The sequence below is a fragment of the Phocoena phocoena genome, chromosome 1 (genome assembly GCF_963924675.1).
Source record: "Phocoena phocoena chromosome 1, mPhoPho1.1, whole genome shotgun sequence".
Classification (NCBI taxonomy): Eukaryota; Metazoa; Chordata; class Mammalia; order Artiodactyla; family Phocoenidae; genus Phocoena; species Phocoena phocoena.
The window spans coordinates 128,337,371-128,356,497 of record NC_089219.1 but is presented as its reverse complement, the minus strand read 5'-3'; the positions used below and the strand labels follow the sequence as shown (position 1 = coordinate 128,356,497).

At 36.9% G+C, this 19,127-nt stretch overlaps 1 protein-coding gene across 2 annotated transcripts in view; it reads right to left on the bottom strand.

The window, feature by feature from the left end:
• Positions 1–438: 438 nt before the first annotated feature.
• PRRC2C (proline rich coiled-coil 2C) overlaps positions 439–19,127 on the bottom strand; it is a 97,760-nt gene continuing 79,071 nt past the window's right edge. Inside the window, exons 25-35 of one of the 2 annotated variants that reach the window (XM_065889388.1) lie at positions 16,899–17,100; positions 14,493–14,696; positions 12,292–12,404; positions 11,909–12,045; positions 8,087–8,318; positions 7,756–7,863; positions 6,430–6,648; positions 5,989–6,092; positions 5,471–5,597; positions 4,392–4,628; positions 2,099–2,356 (exon numbers count right to left, since the gene is read on the bottom strand). In XM_065889388.1, the coding sequence (XP_065745460.1) occupies positions 2,099–2,356; positions 4,392–4,628; positions 5,471–5,597; positions 5,989–6,092; positions 6,430–6,648; positions 7,756–7,863; positions 8,087–8,318; positions 11,909–12,045; positions 12,292–12,404; positions 14,493–14,696; positions 16,899–17,100 (1,941 nt within the window). Of the gene's footprint in view, positions 2,357–4,391; positions 4,629–5,470; positions 5,598–5,988; positions 6,093–6,429; positions 6,649–7,755; positions 7,864–8,086; positions 8,319–11,908; positions 12,046–12,291; positions 12,405–14,492; positions 14,697–16,898; positions 17,101–19,127 lie in introns of both variants that reach the window. The other variant, XM_065889397.1, reaches the window with a different exon arrangement.

Here is a 19,127-nt window from a genome sequence, read left to right as displayed (position 1 = left end):
GAGTGAATGATAAAACAAACTCCCTTACTGTCTGCTTGTGTGGGTGATAATGGTTATGAATGTGCTAGCAAAAATAAGAAAAATACAAATATAAGTACTGAGATCTATTTTGGGTCCTTCCATTTCCAGCCAGAAGCATGGCGATTCTATTTTCTACATTCAGCACTTTGCATCATCAAGAAAGACTTCTCTTCTCCTCCTCCTTGGCAGACTGCTTTCAACAGGAGTATGGCTACCTTGAGAACAGGAGCCATAAACATTATCCTCTGAAACAATCTTTACTTTGATTGAATAAGCTTTATAGTTTTTGAAAGTTAGAAATCAAGTCTTGGGATGATGACTTTTTTCCTAGAGCATGATGTAGTCTTGATCACTCTTTTTGGTATGTGACAAGCCTTCTTGCTTCAGATTTTAGGAATGGATAAGAAGCTCCAAGACTCATTATTTAGAGAATACTTTATTAGTTTCTGTAATCAAACCCATGTAGATAAGACCTTACATATTTAATACAGTGCGTTACCCCTGTACAAATGGAAAAAATTATGTTTAATGTTTCTAGACCAATATGGCTGTTGATTTCTGTACAATGCCAACCCAACACGGTACAACTGGGATACTTCTCCAAAGTTGACAGCACAGCTAAAGTTTCCAAAAATTCAAATTATATATATATGTATATATATATATATAGATTTATTTATTTATATAAAAAGACCAATAGCAGTATGTTATGCATCAATAGCAGCAACAGCTTTTCCAGGTTCTGCAGTCATCTGAACAAAATTAGAGAGACATCCAGCGCACTCCATTAAAAAAAAAAAGTAAAAAACAAAACCTCAGAAAACAGCAAATTCTGTTACTGTTGTGGTACCTGGCACCATTTTTTTTTTTTTAATTAGCTTCTCAATTATCATCTGGAAAGAAAACATTCTAGAATAACGTCATTAAAAACAGATCTGATAAAGCACGGTCACTACTACGTATCATAAAGCAGGTACAAGATATTTTACATTCACAGAGGTATGATACAGTACTGTCCTACATCTATAATACTAGAGGATATAATTAAAAAGGCATTATCTGAGACTTGATTCTACTTTTCCAGCAGAGGGCCCAAAGGATGGTTATAACACAGCTCTGGTGCAGAAATGCACCTTCTTAGATAGGATTTCCTTTCTTTAGTGGCACAGTTCTAGGTACTCACTGATCTTCATGAACATCAGCTAAAAACCGTTTTAAAAAATAAAAAAAACTACTGGATTCATACAAAGATGACTGAGTAGAGGCAAGCAAGATTCAACCTAACTAGTATTTGACCAACTCTGTTGTATCTGAACCGTAAGAGCTCCACGGAAGAAAGAAAACGCCAAGTAGCACATCAAACCTTTGGGCCACAACCAAAACACAGCATCTTTTCAAACAGAAGCAGTAGCCAAACACTGCCCACCTGGATATGTTCAAGGATGCTGACGACAATATTTCATCATCTGCTCACTCATTCAGGAAGAAGGGGAGATCAGTTACTGTACTTTGATTGTGTTCAACTCAATCACCACGTTACAAAAATAGCAAGCTGCCATAATAAAAAATAAGGCTCCTCTATCCAGCACCAGTTATCTTCTGTTCTTCACCACCAAGCCTATAAATGCTATAACCATATCCAAAGAACATAACGGAGCAAAGAAACCACATCTGATGTCTTAGCTGGGATCATTGCATTGTTCAGGCTGAGCTATTCCTCTGTGATGTTACTGCCCTCATATTTCTGGTGTTTCATCTAACCATAAGGATTTTAGTTCTAAATTATATGCACTCAAGGAATGTGTACACGTATTCGTATATAAATTTCTGACTGAAGATGCATGGCCATCAACAGAGTGCATGTTATATAGTAGGTGCAAGCTGGCAAAGCCTCATTTTTACTGGTGCAGCAGCTGTGTGTCAGTGTAAATTGCTCCTATGTCCCTTGTGCACCTCCAAGCTCTGGACAGGATAACGTCAGAGACCATTTTATCCCCTTGGCTGCTGGCATTATCTGACTTCATCCTCCCTCTTTCCCCTCTCCCTTCCCCCAACCCCCTGCAACAGCCCACAGCCTTTAGGATTTTGTTTCTTCGGTTTTGATTGCCTGAGGTTTGATTGGTCCAGTTCTAACAGGTTTGGTGGCTATGGTGGGTGCAGGGGGTGGCTTTTCTTCTACTTTTTCCTGACAGACACCAGGAGGGTCGGTCAGTGTTTCAGGAGGTTTACTTGAATCACTGTCCACTTTCTGGGCTTTGCCTCCTATCTGTTTGTTCTGTTGCTGTTCAGAGAAGAACCGCTGCGTGGACTGAAGAACCTCTGCTCTCTGCTTTGCCTTAAAAAATGAGAAACAACAACTGAAAATGCTACAGTATTACCAAAGCTTGTCAATCAAGCTCAGTTCAAATTCTTTTACCAATCACAAATCAGTTTTCCCCATGTTGGTTTGGCCCCAAAGTACCTCACTGATCTTTTGGCTTTTAATGGATAGATTTCTTCCTGTTTTTGAAAACATTCCATGTGATTTAAAAAAAAAAATAATAAAAAATATAAAAAGAACAGGACCACCTCCCACCATCTTTTCAAAGTTTGCCCTTTTATAAAATAATAAAATAGAAATTGTTGTTGGTTTGTATCTTTTCTGGAACAATGCTTATTGATATTAAATTTTATTTAGGGAGCCTGCTTGCAAATTTGAAAACATATATGTAATACTTAAAACTTCTAGTTATCAATATGTGGTCTACAATAAAATGAAAAGGAAGCACTTATATTGTGGCATTACCAACACCTAGGACCAAATGTCTTGTGGCTGAGTCCTCTTCCCACAGCTCTCTTCTGCAGGGGAAGAGCATCAGAAATTAGTAACTACAACTTCACTTGATCACTAAGTTCTGATAGCTCCTACCATATTCTGAGCTGGTAAAATAATTTCCTAGTTTTATTGACTCTGTGCCCCCACAGAATATACTTACGTCAATCTGTAAATTATACCATTGTATAACATACACAATTAAAACTAAAGTTTCTACACCTCTTGCATATAACAAAAGCCCTTCATGTTCTATAGGTAACCTGTACTATATTCAAAGATCTGAAGCAATTTTCATGAAATCTGTATCCTTCCCCAGCCCATTCATTATTAAGCTCTAATGTCATTTCCAACATGGGGATGTATGAAAATCAAGTGCCAAGAAGGCAAGAGAACTGGAAACCAAGGCCAAATGGTTTCCAAAGATTTCTACACATACTAGTATTTTTAATGGTTATGAATGGATGGAAATCCTAGGCACATAGCCTATTTAAAAATGGATAACATTTAACAAGCATTTCACTGCAGGGCAGTCTTTAAATTTGATTACTCAGCATCAGAAACAAGGGATATCCACCCAGAAAGAAACTTTCCTCAGTCAACTGAATTTTCTAACAGGGTTGTCACAAACATGTTTCTAATTCAGAGTAAAGCATTTACTATGGACATTTCCCATTTGAAAGCAGTAAGCTTTTCTTTGTTCTTGTTCTTGTCTGACCTGATATATAAAGTGACAAAACTGGCAAAATTATTAAGACCTCTGAAGTTAAGTGTAGAAACAGAAATAAACTGATTCAGCTAGCTGTACAGGCAGACAGGTAAGGTTTATGCTATAAAAACTGTCCCCACACAGACTCCTAAAGGCACCCTTCTGCATTAGCAAACCTCAAGTTTATCAGCGCCTTTTATCATGAAGGATCCCAAAGTGCTTTTTGAGTTCTTCATCTACAACTATACAATCTGTTGTGGAATATGGCTGCCTCAGGTGGCAGGCAAAAAAAAGGGTATGAAACCAGTTTGAGAAGAAAACTATACTTGGATGACTCATGAAGGAAGAAAAATCAAGATAGGTAAATGCCTCACTCATTCCAGAGTTTTCACATAACCATGATTTATATCTTGGGATGGGGGGATGGGGGTGGGGGTGGAAAGGGAGAAAAAAAAAAAAGAAAATGGGGAAGCCTATAATTATTCATATTACTTATTTGCTCTTCCAAAAAATGTAGTAGCTAAACTTAGATCTCCCTCAAATATTTATTTTGTAAGCAATTCATTTGGCCACAGAGTTTAAAATGTTAACTTGTTTGCTGACTATAGCTGCAAAAAACAAAAAACAACAAAAACATTAAAAAAAAGAAAGAAAAAAGTGTGGGGAGGGTAGGGAGAAAAAAAAGAAATTAAAAAAGGGGGGCGGGGTAGGATGAATAAAAGTAGTTAGTTTGGTTAAAAGTCTGCTAAGACAATGAATGCCTGGATATGCAGTTATGGGTCCAGAGGCATCTTAAGACATGGTTCAGAGACAGATTCTTGCTCTGTTGGCTGTTAACACTGTACTAACCTTCATGTCTTGTTCAGCCTTCAACGCAGCCTGGGCCTGATTACCTCTGACTCCAGATAGTGATCCACAAGGACCCCTGGCTACATGTGGCAAACGAGCATGGCTCATGAGGCCTGTGGTCAGCGGAGGAGGCATCTGACTGGCCAGTGCCATTGGTGGCCTCTGAACAGGCGCTGGGAAGGTGTTAGTATGTGGGGCTCTTACCAATGGAGGGACCAGGTTAGGCTGAGAGAGAATCTGAGTGAAAAAAACAAAACATACAACATTGAACTGTTAAAAAAAGAAAAAATTTGCCAACTAGACCAGGTTGGCTTATCCCAGAGTAAATCTGTGCCCATTCTGTCAGTGAAAGGAAGTGTATGGGTTTGTGCCATTCTATTATAAGAACAAATGGGCCATGCTTGGAGAATCTAACAGAAAAATTAGGCAAAGCATGCTATGGCACTTCAGTTGGTTCTAGCATTTCAGCTACAAATTCTGAAGGGGAGACAGAAAGGCTATTAATTAGGATATCTTTAAAAAAAGATATAACTGCAGAAAAGGCACATACCTATACCAAATATAATCTGAAGATAAATGAAAATAATACTAATTCAACAAATATATGATCGTGCTTATTAACTTTAGTTAGTCCTTCCATATGATTAGCAAAGGGAAGCCAACATTTTTACACATACAATAGAACACCTTTTTGAATTTCCAGCTCAACTACATATAGTTATCTTAAAAAAACAAAAACCAACCCCCCAACCCCCCAACTTTAAAACTAGAAAACGTTAAGCACTGGGACCCTTCTCTGAAAAGTCATCTTCAAAAAGATAAAAGGATCAGGACTGAAATGAATGATCAGAGCTGTGTGGGGAATCTTTTGACTATATTTCAATTGTCTGCTTTAGAACTATATGGTTACTACTTGTGTCTAGCTAAAAATTGTAGAGAATATATTTGAATGTCATAAATTTACTAAAAACTGTTTCTAAACTGGTTATAATACGGCAAGATTATTAAATCAGAGAATTAGCCAGATTAGCAATCACCTGCAAGTAAATAATACTCATTTCTCACTTATATCTGCCCACCTGGGGTGCAAACTGTGTAGGAAAAGGTTGTGTCATTCTCACAGTGGCAGGGGCTGACTGGAACTGCTTCTGATAGACAATGCTGTTCATTTTGCTGGACTGGCTGTTCGGACTTGTGGAAGTAGCCCTTGGAAAGAAGCCATCACTGGTCAGTACGGTAGTGCCACATAAATGATGCTGTTAGATTTTTTAGAGACATTGCTCTTGGTAGATTCATCATACTTGGTAGTTGATGCAAATTTACCAAGGTGAGTTACCAAACATTATGGTGGTAATGAAGAGACACTGGAGGTGCAGATGTGAGAAAGCACACTAGCTAGATTTTCCCTGGGTTAAATTTTTTTTTCTTAAAATAGAGTACAGCAAATACATTCTTAAAAATTTAATAGCTTAACATTTTGGTAAAACTATCAGAATGTCTTATACTTACTATAGGAAAAGTGGCATTAAGTATCTAACAAACAAATGGTGCTCAGTTATTCAGATATTCTATAAGCAAATTTAAAGGCCCATTTTACCGGAAAGGACTAGACGTTGGTGTGGTGCTTCTACCGCTGATTGGAGGTGTGCCTGGTTTTATATCAATGCCACTTCCAAAGGCTTTTAGTTCCATTTCAGACATCTGAGAAAGAACATAAAGTAAACTTAATATTTCTGCAATTCCATAAACTAAAGTGCTGTGTTTAGTATTCTATATATGATAACTTCATCTGGCAAAGTGCAAAGAACCTTAGTACAAAATTCCTCCACAAAATTTATGAATTCTTTGTTATTAGGTAAAAACCAGAGGGGACCAAACACATTAACAGAGAGTAGATAAAAAATAAGTATATTGAGTTTGACATTTCTTGGAGGGTGGTAAAAACTGATGCATTTTATTTTTATATACTACACAGATGCATATCTAAACTCATGGCCTTAAATTCTCAAAGAAACTGCGTACATTTCTCTTCACTTACTTTTCCTGTGGTTGCGATCATGCTGTGCTGTGTTCCAGCAGGGATTAATCCCCTGAAAGGCTGGCTTACTTGTGCAGGACGACTCATGCTCTGGGCCTGTGCTTGTGGGGTGGTATGCTGTAATGGGGGCTGAAGAGTCTGAGGCAGAGCAATTAAAGGCTGCCCAGTGGATCCAAAATTAGGTAAGGAAAGCTGGGAGGCTGGTAAAGGTACTGTAACCTAGAAAATAAGCAAACAGAAACTGTAACAATTTGCTTAGACCTGTTGTATTTCCCTTTTACTATATATTATACATGACTCTTCAAATACTTTTGAGTAATGTTTTAAACAGAATACTTCAATCTATTACTATATTTCACATATAAATAGTTTGCTTAGTGACTATCTCCATTCTTTTATTAAATGTGCAACAATAAAACAGATTAGCAGTAGAGAAACTATACATATAAAATAATTATGACTATCTTTGAATTAACCCATAGTACATGCCTAATAACCACAAAATACAATAAAATTATGAATATACAATTTAAGAAAGCAGTTACAACTTTCATTTTTATAACAGACGTTTTTATACTGTTTTCAGGTGTGGTCAAAATGAGCTTTGACAAAAAAATAGTCTTTCAGTTTTCATACAAATAATATTTAATTTGAACGTCAATGTGGTGATATTTTTTGAATTCTCACCCCTTAAAATAGCCACCAAAAATAGTTATGAGATAATGGCTTGCCTCTCTCCTCCAGCCCTCTACCAACTTTCAAAGAGTAAGCTGATTAATGACATTGCCAGAGGAGATAGTTTCATAAAAATATACATTTTTCACCGAAAATTATTATTACATTCATATACTTAAGAAATGTGTTTGTCATTTTTACTGTCATAACTCTGCCACACAGTCCTATGTATTATATTAACCGGTGTGGTGGTCTTCAGGGTCTTCTTTCACCTCTAGCACGAATGGGTAAAGCATTTATCACACTTACATGTAACTGCATATCCTGGACAATGGTTTTCAAATTTTTACATTTGTGCAATCTTTTGTTAAAATAAATGATTACACAGAAATCCATTTTAAAAAGAGGTAAAAAGCATAATGGATTGAAGTGGGGGTGAGAAGAGGGGTGGTATAGGACTGAAACACATCCCACTACTAGTGGACCCCATGGAATTCCGAGACATCTCAGAGAGAAGTCTGAAACCACTGCACCACTTCCTCATCTTGGTTCTATTTAAATTCCCCAACAATAACAAAAGCAACAGCAACAGCAGCAACAACAACAATAATAGTAAAGAAAATTGAGGAAATTTACCATGCCATAGTTTACCTGCTGGAGAGCACTTGGTGACTGGGCAGTGTTATAAAAATTTGTCTGACCAGGCTGTTGTACTTGTCCAGAATAAAGATTTGAAGCCTGGGTAAGATTCGCTCTAGCCTAGAAAATATTTTGTAAGAAGTAAGATTGAAATATTTTTCAATTCAGATATCAAGATCATGACTTCAAAGTAATCTCTCTTAAGAATTTTAGCATTAGATAGAAAGGAAGATCTTGTTTTTTCCACTGTGCCATTTAACATTTTTTCTTTCCAAACTGTTTTCTTAAATAATTTGCTGCATAGGAATACAAAGACAGTGCATGATTCTAGCTCCTGCCTTACCTGGAGAAGATGTGTATCAATCAGTTGGGAACCCCCTAGTCCTGATGCCTGACCCAGCTGATGTTCATACAGTATAGGAATAGGCTGAGTATTTGAAGTTTGCTGAAAGGCAAGACCCGACTGTGCCTTGGCAAGTTCCTGGTGTTGGACAGCTGGGAAGTTGTGGATGGCAGTACCAGAAAGTACCACAGATGGCTGGGATAGACTGCTTTGCATGAAGGCTGGCTGAGATCTACAGAAGTATTAAAGAGAAAAGGCTTGTGTTAGAAGTTAATTCTATCTGGAATCTTAAGAATGAGTATCTCAAATGACCAAATACTCTAATCAGCACAAGGCAGAGTGTGTCTAAAGCACTTGTTTCAAGATTTAGAGCCCTGTATACAGCAAAGCTCCCCATGTAAAAGTTCTGGGAAAAGGCTTGCTCTTCCTGAGGAAATGGTAAGATTTCCTTCTCTTTAACAATGAGAATAATTCTCTTTTCATGTGTTCATTAGCTAGCTCAGAACCAAATCTGCTATTTTTCTCTTTGGCATTGACATTCTATTCAAATTTATAGACCCAATAGCTCTGACTTTAGTTATTTGTATTTCATTACTTCCACATATATGTGTGTGTATATACATACATACATATACATGTATATATATTTTTCCTCTAAGAGGTCTCAAGACCTCTATGGAATGAAGCAGAGTAGTAGTTAGCAACAGGATTACCCACAAAATTTTGTTTTGTTAATTGAGGTATAAGGGACTTATAACATTACACTAGTTTCGGGTGTACAACATAATGATTTGGTATTTGTATATATGCAAAATGATCACAATGAGTCTAGTTAACATTTGTCACCACATAGTTACACATTTGTTTTTTCCTTGTGATGAGAACCTTTTAAGATCTGTTCTCTTAGCAATGTTCAGATATGCAACACACTATTATGGTCAAAGGGTATAAACCTCCCATTATAAAATAAGTCATGGGGATGTAATGTACAGCATGGTGACTATAGTTAATAATACCGTACTGCACATTTGAAAGGTTTCAAAAAAAATACAATGCTGAAATCTAACCTCAGACTGCCCTATTATTTCTGGGATGGAGGTGTCCAATCTTTACACGTGACAGGAACAAAACCCATTAAGCAGGAGCACTAGTCTAGGGTCACAAGTATTCTTTACAATGTCCACTTTTAATCTGTTTCAAATATAAAATGTAAAACATAGGCATACTGTTAAAACTACCCCGGTCCTGGCAGAAATTAATTCAAGGATTCCCTGTTAATAAACACTATGCTAGTTACGTTCAGAACAAGAAATGGCAGAATGATGTGGTAGGGATATAAACAACTACTTTCAAAGTTGAAACTGGTGCCTTCCAAGTACCCATTTGCCACAATTACATATACAGCTTATATTTCTATTGAACAGGTCTGGTCTTAAAAAGTACATCTTCTGGGGCTTCCCTGGTGGCGCAGTGGTTGGGAGTCCGCCTGCCAATGCAGGGGGACACGGGTTCGTGCCCCGGTCTGGGAAGATCCCACATGCCGTGGAGTGGCTAAGCCCGTGAGCCATGACTGCTGAGCCTGTGCGTCTGGAGCCTGTGCTCCGCAACGGGAGGGGCCACAACAGTAAGAGGCCCACGTACTGGGGGAAAAAAAAAAGTACATCTTTCAAGGCAATTGTTAAAATGGGGGTTACAAATACAGAATTGCATTGCTAATCCACCTCCCATGGCTATGGAAGACATTACTATTAATTACTAAACTCTTTTTAACAGAGCTGAAAAGTTGCAAACTTTTCAACAATGTTTCTTTCAAACAGCCAGTACCAATTAAAAGGAGATTAGTTCTGAGATTAAATCTATTTGCTATTTCTAAATCTACTGAAGTTTTAAAATTTTAATTTAAAAAAAAATAATAAATTTATTTATTTATTTTTGGCTGTGTTGGGTCTTCGTTTCCGTGCGAGGGCTTTCTCCAGTTGCGGAGAGCAGGGGCCACTCTTCACCGCGGTGCGCCGGCCTCTCACTTGTCACGGCCTCTCCCGTTGCGGAGCACAGGCTCCAGACGCGCAGGCTCAGTAGTTGTGGCTCACAGGCTTCGTTGCTCCACGGCATGTGGGATCTTCCCAGACCAGGGCTCAAACCCACGTCCCCTGCACTGGCAGGCAGATTCCCAACCACTGCGCCACCAGGGAAGCCTTAAAATTTTAATTTTTACCACAAATTTCAAGATAACCTCAAATTTAATAACATGAAAGAGATTGCCTATAATTCCAGTTGGGGTAAATAATTTTACTTGTAGTGAGAGAGAATTTCTTGGAAAAACCAAACCCAAACTGTCATACTATACCATTACTCTGGTATGACAGAATAATACCAGAAAATAAAACATACTATATAATTATACAGATATACTAAATTCTACTGAATAATCTTTAATAAAAAATGAAGTGAGAGCCACATTTATTAAGTTTACTAATAACTCCGTTCCTTTGAGAAAGTTTGATTAGCTGAGCCTAGCTTCTTTAGGAGTAAAACGTGATCTGAAAGAAATGAGCTGTATCAATTGATGCCAAGTTTAATCTATAAAGTATGGAAATTCTACCTGAACCACTTAAAAAGCAAAATTCTAAAAGGAAATGCCTAGTTTTGCAACCTTCTTTACAGTAAATGTCCTGAAAGGAATTTTTTTTTTAAAATATTTACTTATATATTTATTTTGTTGCACCAGGTCTTAGTTGCAGAAGGCAGGCTCCTTATTTGCAGCTCACGGGCTCCTTAGTTGCGGCAGGCGGGCTCCTTAGTTGTGTCATGCGAACTCTTAGTTGCAGCATGCATGTGGGATCTACCTCCCTGACCAGGGATCGAACCCGGGCCCCTGCACTGGGAGCGTGGAGTCTTATCCACTTCGCCACCAGGGAAGTCCCTTATTTTTCTTTTTGATGGTTTAGGGCCATTACCATGAGTATCAAAGACAGGTATACCATGATGATGACTGAGTTATGCCATGATCACTGCTGTCATTCAACTCTTACCCCACCCTTCCACTCTCATTAAGCTGGAGATGAGAGACACCTGGGTTAAATCCAGGCTCTGCCACTTATTTGCAGTGTAACATTAGGATAAAATACCAAAGAATCCAAAAACAAAACAAAAAAAACCCCCACAACTTCTTCGAATGTCAAATGGGGATGACTTAATCTACCTTATATGGTTTTGTGAAAACTAAATAAGTTAGTGTATGTAAAGGGCTGAATAACTATCATATATAAAGAAGTTCAATAAAGATCAGTTTTCATTACTTGCTTAACTGCAAAGATAACTTACAGTAGTGAATCTTTCAAAACAATGGTTTCTTCTACACTACAGAGCATCACCACTCATCACCACTACTTCTATTCTTTGACACTCTACTCTCTCGCTTTTATTATATTTCACCCTGGCCTCTGCCCCCTTACATACTGTAATGATATCTGCCATGCCTCAGCTCTTACACAGAGCAGGTATGGATTTAGAGTTGTTAGCAGCGAGATGGCACTCGAACTTTCAGGTCCTTTAGTAGCTATTTTCTGTGATTTCTAATTGTTATAGGACTGCTGTTAGCCTCTTCTTCAAGACGCTTTGACGATTCATTTTGTTCAATAAAGACTGACAGAAATTACCAGAGGCTGAAGTTCATGACACATACTCAACACAATTATTTAATGTAGTTTATAAGAGGGTCATTGAGTTTTGGAGGGGAAGGAGGGAGTAGAAAGGATATGGCAAGAAGGCTCAGCAATTACATTGTTTCCAACATCACAGACATAATTTTAAAGCTTTTACCTATATGGTTGAAGTGAAGAACTGAATAGTTCCTGAGCCTGGGAAACAGCAGGTCCAGCACCCAAACTTAGCTGGGCTTGATGCTGCCCTTGCAGTGGTGCATAAATAGGGATTGGAATCTGCTGAACTGAAGTTGGCTGCAATGCAATGAAAAAAACAATATATGAACACCATATACACAAATGACAACACCTGGAAAATATTCGAGATATGAAACAAAAGATTAATGCTATGTATCAGTTCCTTTTTAAAACAAAACCAAATGTAAACATCTAAAATTTCTTTTCAATACATTACTAGTTCTACATTGAGCCCCCAAATACTATCACACCACAAAAATGCAAAGAAACAAATATAGAATGGAAGAAGCCTGTGATACTTACCTGAGAGAGACCTGGTTGGAAGCCTTGTTGCTGAGCCAAGGATGGTGGAGCCAATCGTGCATGTTGGGTACTGAATAAATGACTTGTGTCCATATAGAAAGCTGGGATTTGAGCTACAGATTGGCAGGAAAAACAAGCAGCAATGAGTGTCTAAACTTCAGAATTTTCCAAATAGTAACAGAAAACCCAAAAAGCGGATTTCAAATAAAGTGAGCCCTCTGAAAATTAATACAGCCAAGGAAAAACTAGAAATGTGGAAAGATACAAATGCAAAAAGATGTAAAACTTCTTTCAGACAGGTATATGCAAAATTAAAACAATGAAACTCTAGAACTTGTGAAGGCAGACGAAAATAGACACTCTCATACAGTGCCGCTACTGGAGTATAAACTAGTAAAATTTTACATAATCCACTAAAACTGAAAATGAACCTACCTGTTTACCAGCAAATCCACTCCAATTTTAAATCTACCAACTAGAATTTAGCAAAATATTTCAAAAGAATTGACATTTAATAATTGAAAGAATTTGGTATAGATTCTTAACAGATTTCTTCTCTATGTTTATACTCACTACTTTGTATTATGCTGTTTCTATGTAATAGTATGTTTGGGAGAACTTCCCATGTTGTTTTTAATTTATTATCATTATAAACAATACTGCAATGAATGAACACCCTGATACATATATCTCTGATTAATAAGTTAACTTTACCAGTACAATAAGATTCCCAACTATGAAACTGCTACTACAGTGACTATGTACACATAAAATATTCTGAGATACTTTTCTAAAAGAATTCTGCCAATTCATATGCTCACTAGCAATGTACTTTTTTTTATTATTATTTTTAATTTTTTTTGCGGTACGCGGGCCTCTTACTGTTGTGGCCTCTCCCGTTGCAGAGCACAGGCTCCGGACCTGCAGGCTCAGCGGCCATGGCTCACGGGCCCAGCCGCTCCACGGCATGTGGGATCTTCCCGGACTGGGGCACAAACCCGTGTCCCCTGCATCGGCAGGCGGACTCTCAACCACTGCGCCACCAGGGAAGCCCAGCAATGTACTTTTAAGAGCCTATTAATAATACCTGTGGATCCTTATCGATAGTGGGTATTAAATATGCTGGGTATTATCAATCTTCCTAATATTTCCCACATGGAAAGACAAAAAGTAGCCTCACTGTCCTTTTACTTTGAATTTAAATCATTAGTGAGCTTGAATATTTTTCAAATGCTTATTTACTATTTAACTCAGATTAACATTGTGACATTTAGTAGGACAAGTTACCCCCTGCCAATAAATATTTTTTTCTCTTCTTTGCTATTCTTAGGTTTATTCTTCCTCATGAACTTTATCATCAATTTGTCAGGTTTCAGATAACAAACTCCGGTTATCTGTAGAGGGTTGGTTCTAGGACCACCCCCCAGATACCAAAACCTGCAAATGTAAAATGGGGTATATCATTTGCATATAACCTAAGCACATCCTCTCATATACTTTATTTTTAAATTATTTCCAATTTGTTTATTTATTTATTTTTGGCTGCACTGGGTCTTTGTTGCTGTGCGCAGGCTTTCTCTAGTTGCAGCGAGCAGGGGCTACTCTTTGTTGTGGTGCGTGGGCTTCTCATTGCAGTGGCTTCTCTTGTCGCGGAGCACGGGTTCTAGGCACATGGGCTCTAGAGCACAGGCTCAGTAGTTGTGGCACACGGGCTTAGTTGTTCCGCGGCATGTGGGATCTTCCTGGACCAGGGCAGGCAGATTCTTAACCACTGCGCCACCAGGGAAGTCCCCTCTCATATACTTTAAATCATCTCTAGATTACTTATAATACCTAATACAATGTAAGTGCTGTGTAAATAGTTACCTGTGTGCAGAAAATACAAGTTTTGTTTTTTAGAACTTTGTGAACATTTTTTTCGAATTACTTTCAATCCACAGTTGGTTAAATCACAGACTCGGAATCCATGGATATAGACTGTACTGGACACTAATATGTCTATTATATATGTAACATATGTGTAAGAAACAATTGCCACACCCCCCAGAATGCTTGCCAAGGAGAGACAGCACTGAATTCTATGAGGAAACAAATTTGCAAAGCAGATCAAAAAATATTTAAACTTGAAAGGTAAGGGAAGAGAGAAAAAAAAGCACTAAAACGTCTTCATTTTCTAAATTCCTTATATTCAAACATCTTACCTGCTGCAGACTGAGACACATAGACTTGTGGACTCTGTTGCTGCTGGGCAATAAGGGAAGGCATACAGCTTAACTGTGAAAAATGACTTGCAGAAGGCAGGCTGCTTGTCTGTAATTGTTGGGGTTTCACTTTACAAATATTAGGAGGGTCTGACGTGGTTGTAGATTTTGTACTTAAAGAAGAGGTAGTATATGTACCAGCTCCTACATTCGAGGGAGGGATAAAATAAGGGTGAAATGTAGCATATTTTAAAGTACCACTGATGTTCACAGTAAACTCAAGCACCAACCAGAAACTGGAAAATTAATATTTATGCCCACTGTGTACTTATTAGGCGCTTATATACGGTACCTCAGACCAAAAGTGGATATGAGGGGGCTTGTAAAAGGAAGACACATTTATCAGATGCAAATAAGACTATAAAATCTGGAGAAATATAAATACAAAATTAAAATGAGGAGAAAATTTAAAAATAAACTCACAAAATATGGAGGCTGAGAGCCTACAACATTGTTATAGTTTAGCCTCAAACTAATATTTAGTTTTTTAATCATCACAAAGGATAATCAAGAGCTTCATTCATTTATGGTGAGGCATAAATATTAGCACAAAATGGGCCTTGAGAGATCACAATTGCTCCTAAAAAGTCACATAAACTTAAGGTTAGAATTTTTTTCCTCTTTCTGGCAAAATACCTTAAGGATAATCTTTAGAACTTCATTTATTTATAAATAAATATTTGAACATCTATTAAAGGCCAGGCATAGACATAAAAACACAGAAGGATAAAGTGCCTTAAGAACAATTATTAATGTAATATAAAAATTTAATGTTAATTGCTCCTAAAAAGTCTATAAGACTATTCCTGTCTCTCCTTGTATATATACCAGCAAAAACTGGTATTTAGTAATACGTTAAAAACAAGACAAACTATTAATAATACTAGAGCAAATGACTATAGGTATTTGATTCAAAAGTGTGATGTAGTAGTTATTATTATTTTCAGATATCAAATGATGTTCTAAGAGAGGACCAAGACTGAGGTACCTCTGTTCTTGCACTTGAATCTACCAGTAGGATGACTAGCCAAGAAGGTCCTTGTTAAAAGTTTATCCTAGTTGAGGGGAATGTGGGGAAACTAGACCCAAAGGAAAGGAAGTAGTTGGGTTACAAAGAAAAAACTAGGAACCTCCCTAGTCCCTTTATTTCCTAATCTTCCTATCATACGCTCCTCCTGGTTCCTTTATAGCCTCACCCCCTATCCACCCAAGTAGTCTGGGGCCCAAGCTGGTAAGCATAATGAAGATGCCTTGGAAATGGGTGATGGGGAGTGCCTGAAAGGGTTTAAAGAGGGAAGAAGTACACTTGGAATACTCTCTTTGGTTTGAATATCTGGGCTTGTCTTAATACATATATCTGATTCCAGATAATGTCAAAATAACTATAGTACAACCTCAGTCCTTTTGGTGCTTGAAAATAGCACAGAAAGCCAGAATATTGAAAATCATTACTGCATTCATTAAATGAGAACTAGCCAAAGCAAGTAAATTCTGTGCTGTATATATTTTACATGTATTGGAAAGGAGTTTCCCGACTGTTTTGGAAACATTAGCGAGTATCAGGAAAGCTTAAAACGAATTTCTATTTTCAGTAGAAGAAACATGGTTATACATATGGTAAAAGGGTATATGTTCTTAGAGTCAAATATTTCAGAAACATCTCTGGTTCTTTAAGAATGATAAAGCCCCATATGAAATATAGTTCAATGAAAGGATTACACCCTAGAGAAACATTTAAGAAAGAAAAACACCTTCTAACTTGGGATGCTGATGGACTCTCCTTTAAAAAACAAAAACAAAAACAAAACCCCGAAACTAATGGATATCGTTTACTCAAATAACACAGACTGGAAATTCTCTACCTGTAACTCTTCCCCAGAAAATATGTTAAACCAACAGACTTAGGCCAAGAGCTCCTTCAAATTAGATACAGATCACATAAAACTTAAAAGCTTTGTGATTTTGTGTTATTTCCGAGTTGGTCTAATTAGCTCTATGAGTTAAATAATAAAAGTTAAAAGGTGAAATCTATAGAAAAATTTAGAGGAACAAGACAGAAAATTTCCCACCAATTCCTTACCCGTATCTGTATTGGGAGTTGGGGTGGGAAGAAGAGAGGGTCAAGCGAAGTATTTTAGTAAGCCATCATTAAATATTTGCCAAATTAAAATTGGGAGAGGGCAAGAGAGGGGAGGGAGGGAAGAAGTTTATAAACCAGCTGATAATTATCTCATGTGCAATCTTCTGTCTTTTACAAATAATACTTTGAGGGATAGTAAACAGGAAAAGATCATAAGAAACTTTAAATAATTTAAGATATTTAAAGAAAAGGTACAAGACCTCTACCTGATAGTGAAGTTGTGGGAGTGACTGAAGCAACAGGAATCTGAGGCATCGATGCACTTGAGAATGAATTGTAATTAGCAGTGCTTGGTCCACTGGCACTACTGCTGACTCCACTTGCGATTGGAGGTGCTGTGGAAGTTACTGGAGATCCCTTTTCCCTAACATTTGGAGAATTTTCCCATGCCTTACGTGCAGACTCCATCTGCAACCAAATGAACATTTTTTTAAAGCCAAAAAAAAAAAAAAAAAAGAAAATCACTATGCTAACAAAACTAATACACATATATAAACAAATATATATACATAAATGTGTTCCAACTATAACCTCTCAAAAACCACATATAAAGATTAGGACCATAAGGCTTTCAAAGCTTTCATGTTCTCCTTTATCTCTACTCCTTTACTCAAATTGGAGGCAGTGGGCTTTAATTATGTCTCTATAGAGAACTTGTTGAAAGCTTTGGCAAACAGGTCAGTGAAATATAGTCACAGCGCTTGTATCATCTAAACCTGAGTCCCTATTCCTACCAGTGAATAAGGAAATGGAAATACCATGTCCCTTTAGGACTGACATAAGGCTCTGATTCTAGTAGGAAAGACACTAAAGGCCCTCCATTAAATAAATATCCATTCTCTCCAGTCTTTCTTTTTAAACCAACAGTTCTCAAATGGCAAGTGACAGGTACCTTTTGTTTGGCTGTTTTATGCTCACAGTGTTTTAAAAGGCAGTGTAACCAGACAGGTTTTAGGCTTGGGTACAGTAGAAACACTTCTTGTTTCACCTCCAGACCCCATCAAGCATTTTGGGTTCTGACTGCCACCATTTGTATTTGTGGCTGCTGGTTTTACCTGTAGGCTTAATCTATCTAGAGCTGTTCAACAGATAGACAAATGCAAGCCACATAAAATTTTAAATTTTCTAGTAGCCACACTTTAAAAAATAAAAATAAAGAGGTAAAACTAATTTTGGTCACATATGTTATTCAACCCAATATATCTACAATAATAATTAAAACCTATAATCAATACAAACATTGAGATGTTTTAATTAAAAAAATTAACATTTCAGATCCACCATCTATTTAATTTTAAACTTACAGCACACACCTCAACTTGGATTAGCCACATTCAAGGGCTCAATAACTACATGTGGCTTGTGGATACTGAACTGGAGAGCACAGATGTAGATCCTCAACTATCCTGAGGCTCCTTGAACAGGAAAGGAACAAATAGAGAGATTCTGAAGTTTTTAGTTCTAGTAGTCAAAATACTGAGCTGAGAGGAAAAATCTAAGATAACCTATAAAATTCAGCTGCAATGACTTACACCAGGGTACTTTTCACAAATAAGATTTAAAAATACCACTGTTGGGAAGTTTGTAGGTCTCTGAAGTACCAACTTTAAAAATTTCAACCTGATTTTAATTTTAAGTATTTGAGAAATATCACATATCTCCCTACTTTCCTGTTAAAACACACACTATATATAATATAACCTCTTCTTGATGGCTAATATCATTACTACAAATTCAAAACACAGGACACTTTTAGGTTTGCTTGACTCTTTCCTTTTCCTCACAATCACCTTGCTGGTTTCAAATGTATTTTATTTTAAAACAAAAGTCTTAGAGGGTAAGAAACAAAAACAAAAAACCCCCACACCACCACTTAGCAAGTTAGACAAAATGCAATTTGCTTGTACAATCTGAGATTTTATAGCTTAGAGCAATGTTATCAATGCCTTTACAACCAGTTTTGTTGTATGGGAAATACATAAATTATAGGTTATCAATCTTACATAATACTTAAGCCATATACGGTGGTTTCATTTCATTTCTTAAGCAGCACGAAAATTTAGATTCTAATTTTGGAAATTCAAGGAAACTAAAAAGTATAATTACTTAACTACATTCATTTTTCCTTTTGGCAAGTATACTGTTGACAATACCCATATAATAGAAATTTCCATACTTCATAAATTACTCAAATAAAGGTGTCCAAAAAAAAGTGAAAATAAATAATTGACAAGGACCTACTGTATAGCACAGGGAACTCTACTCAACATTCTGTAATAACTTATATGGGAAAAGAATCTGAAAAAGAATGGATATATGTATAGGTATAACTGAATCACTTTGCTCTACACCCAAAACTAACAAAACATTGTAAATCAACTATACTCCAATATAAAATAAAAATTAAATTAAAAAAAAGTAAAAATAAACCAGAA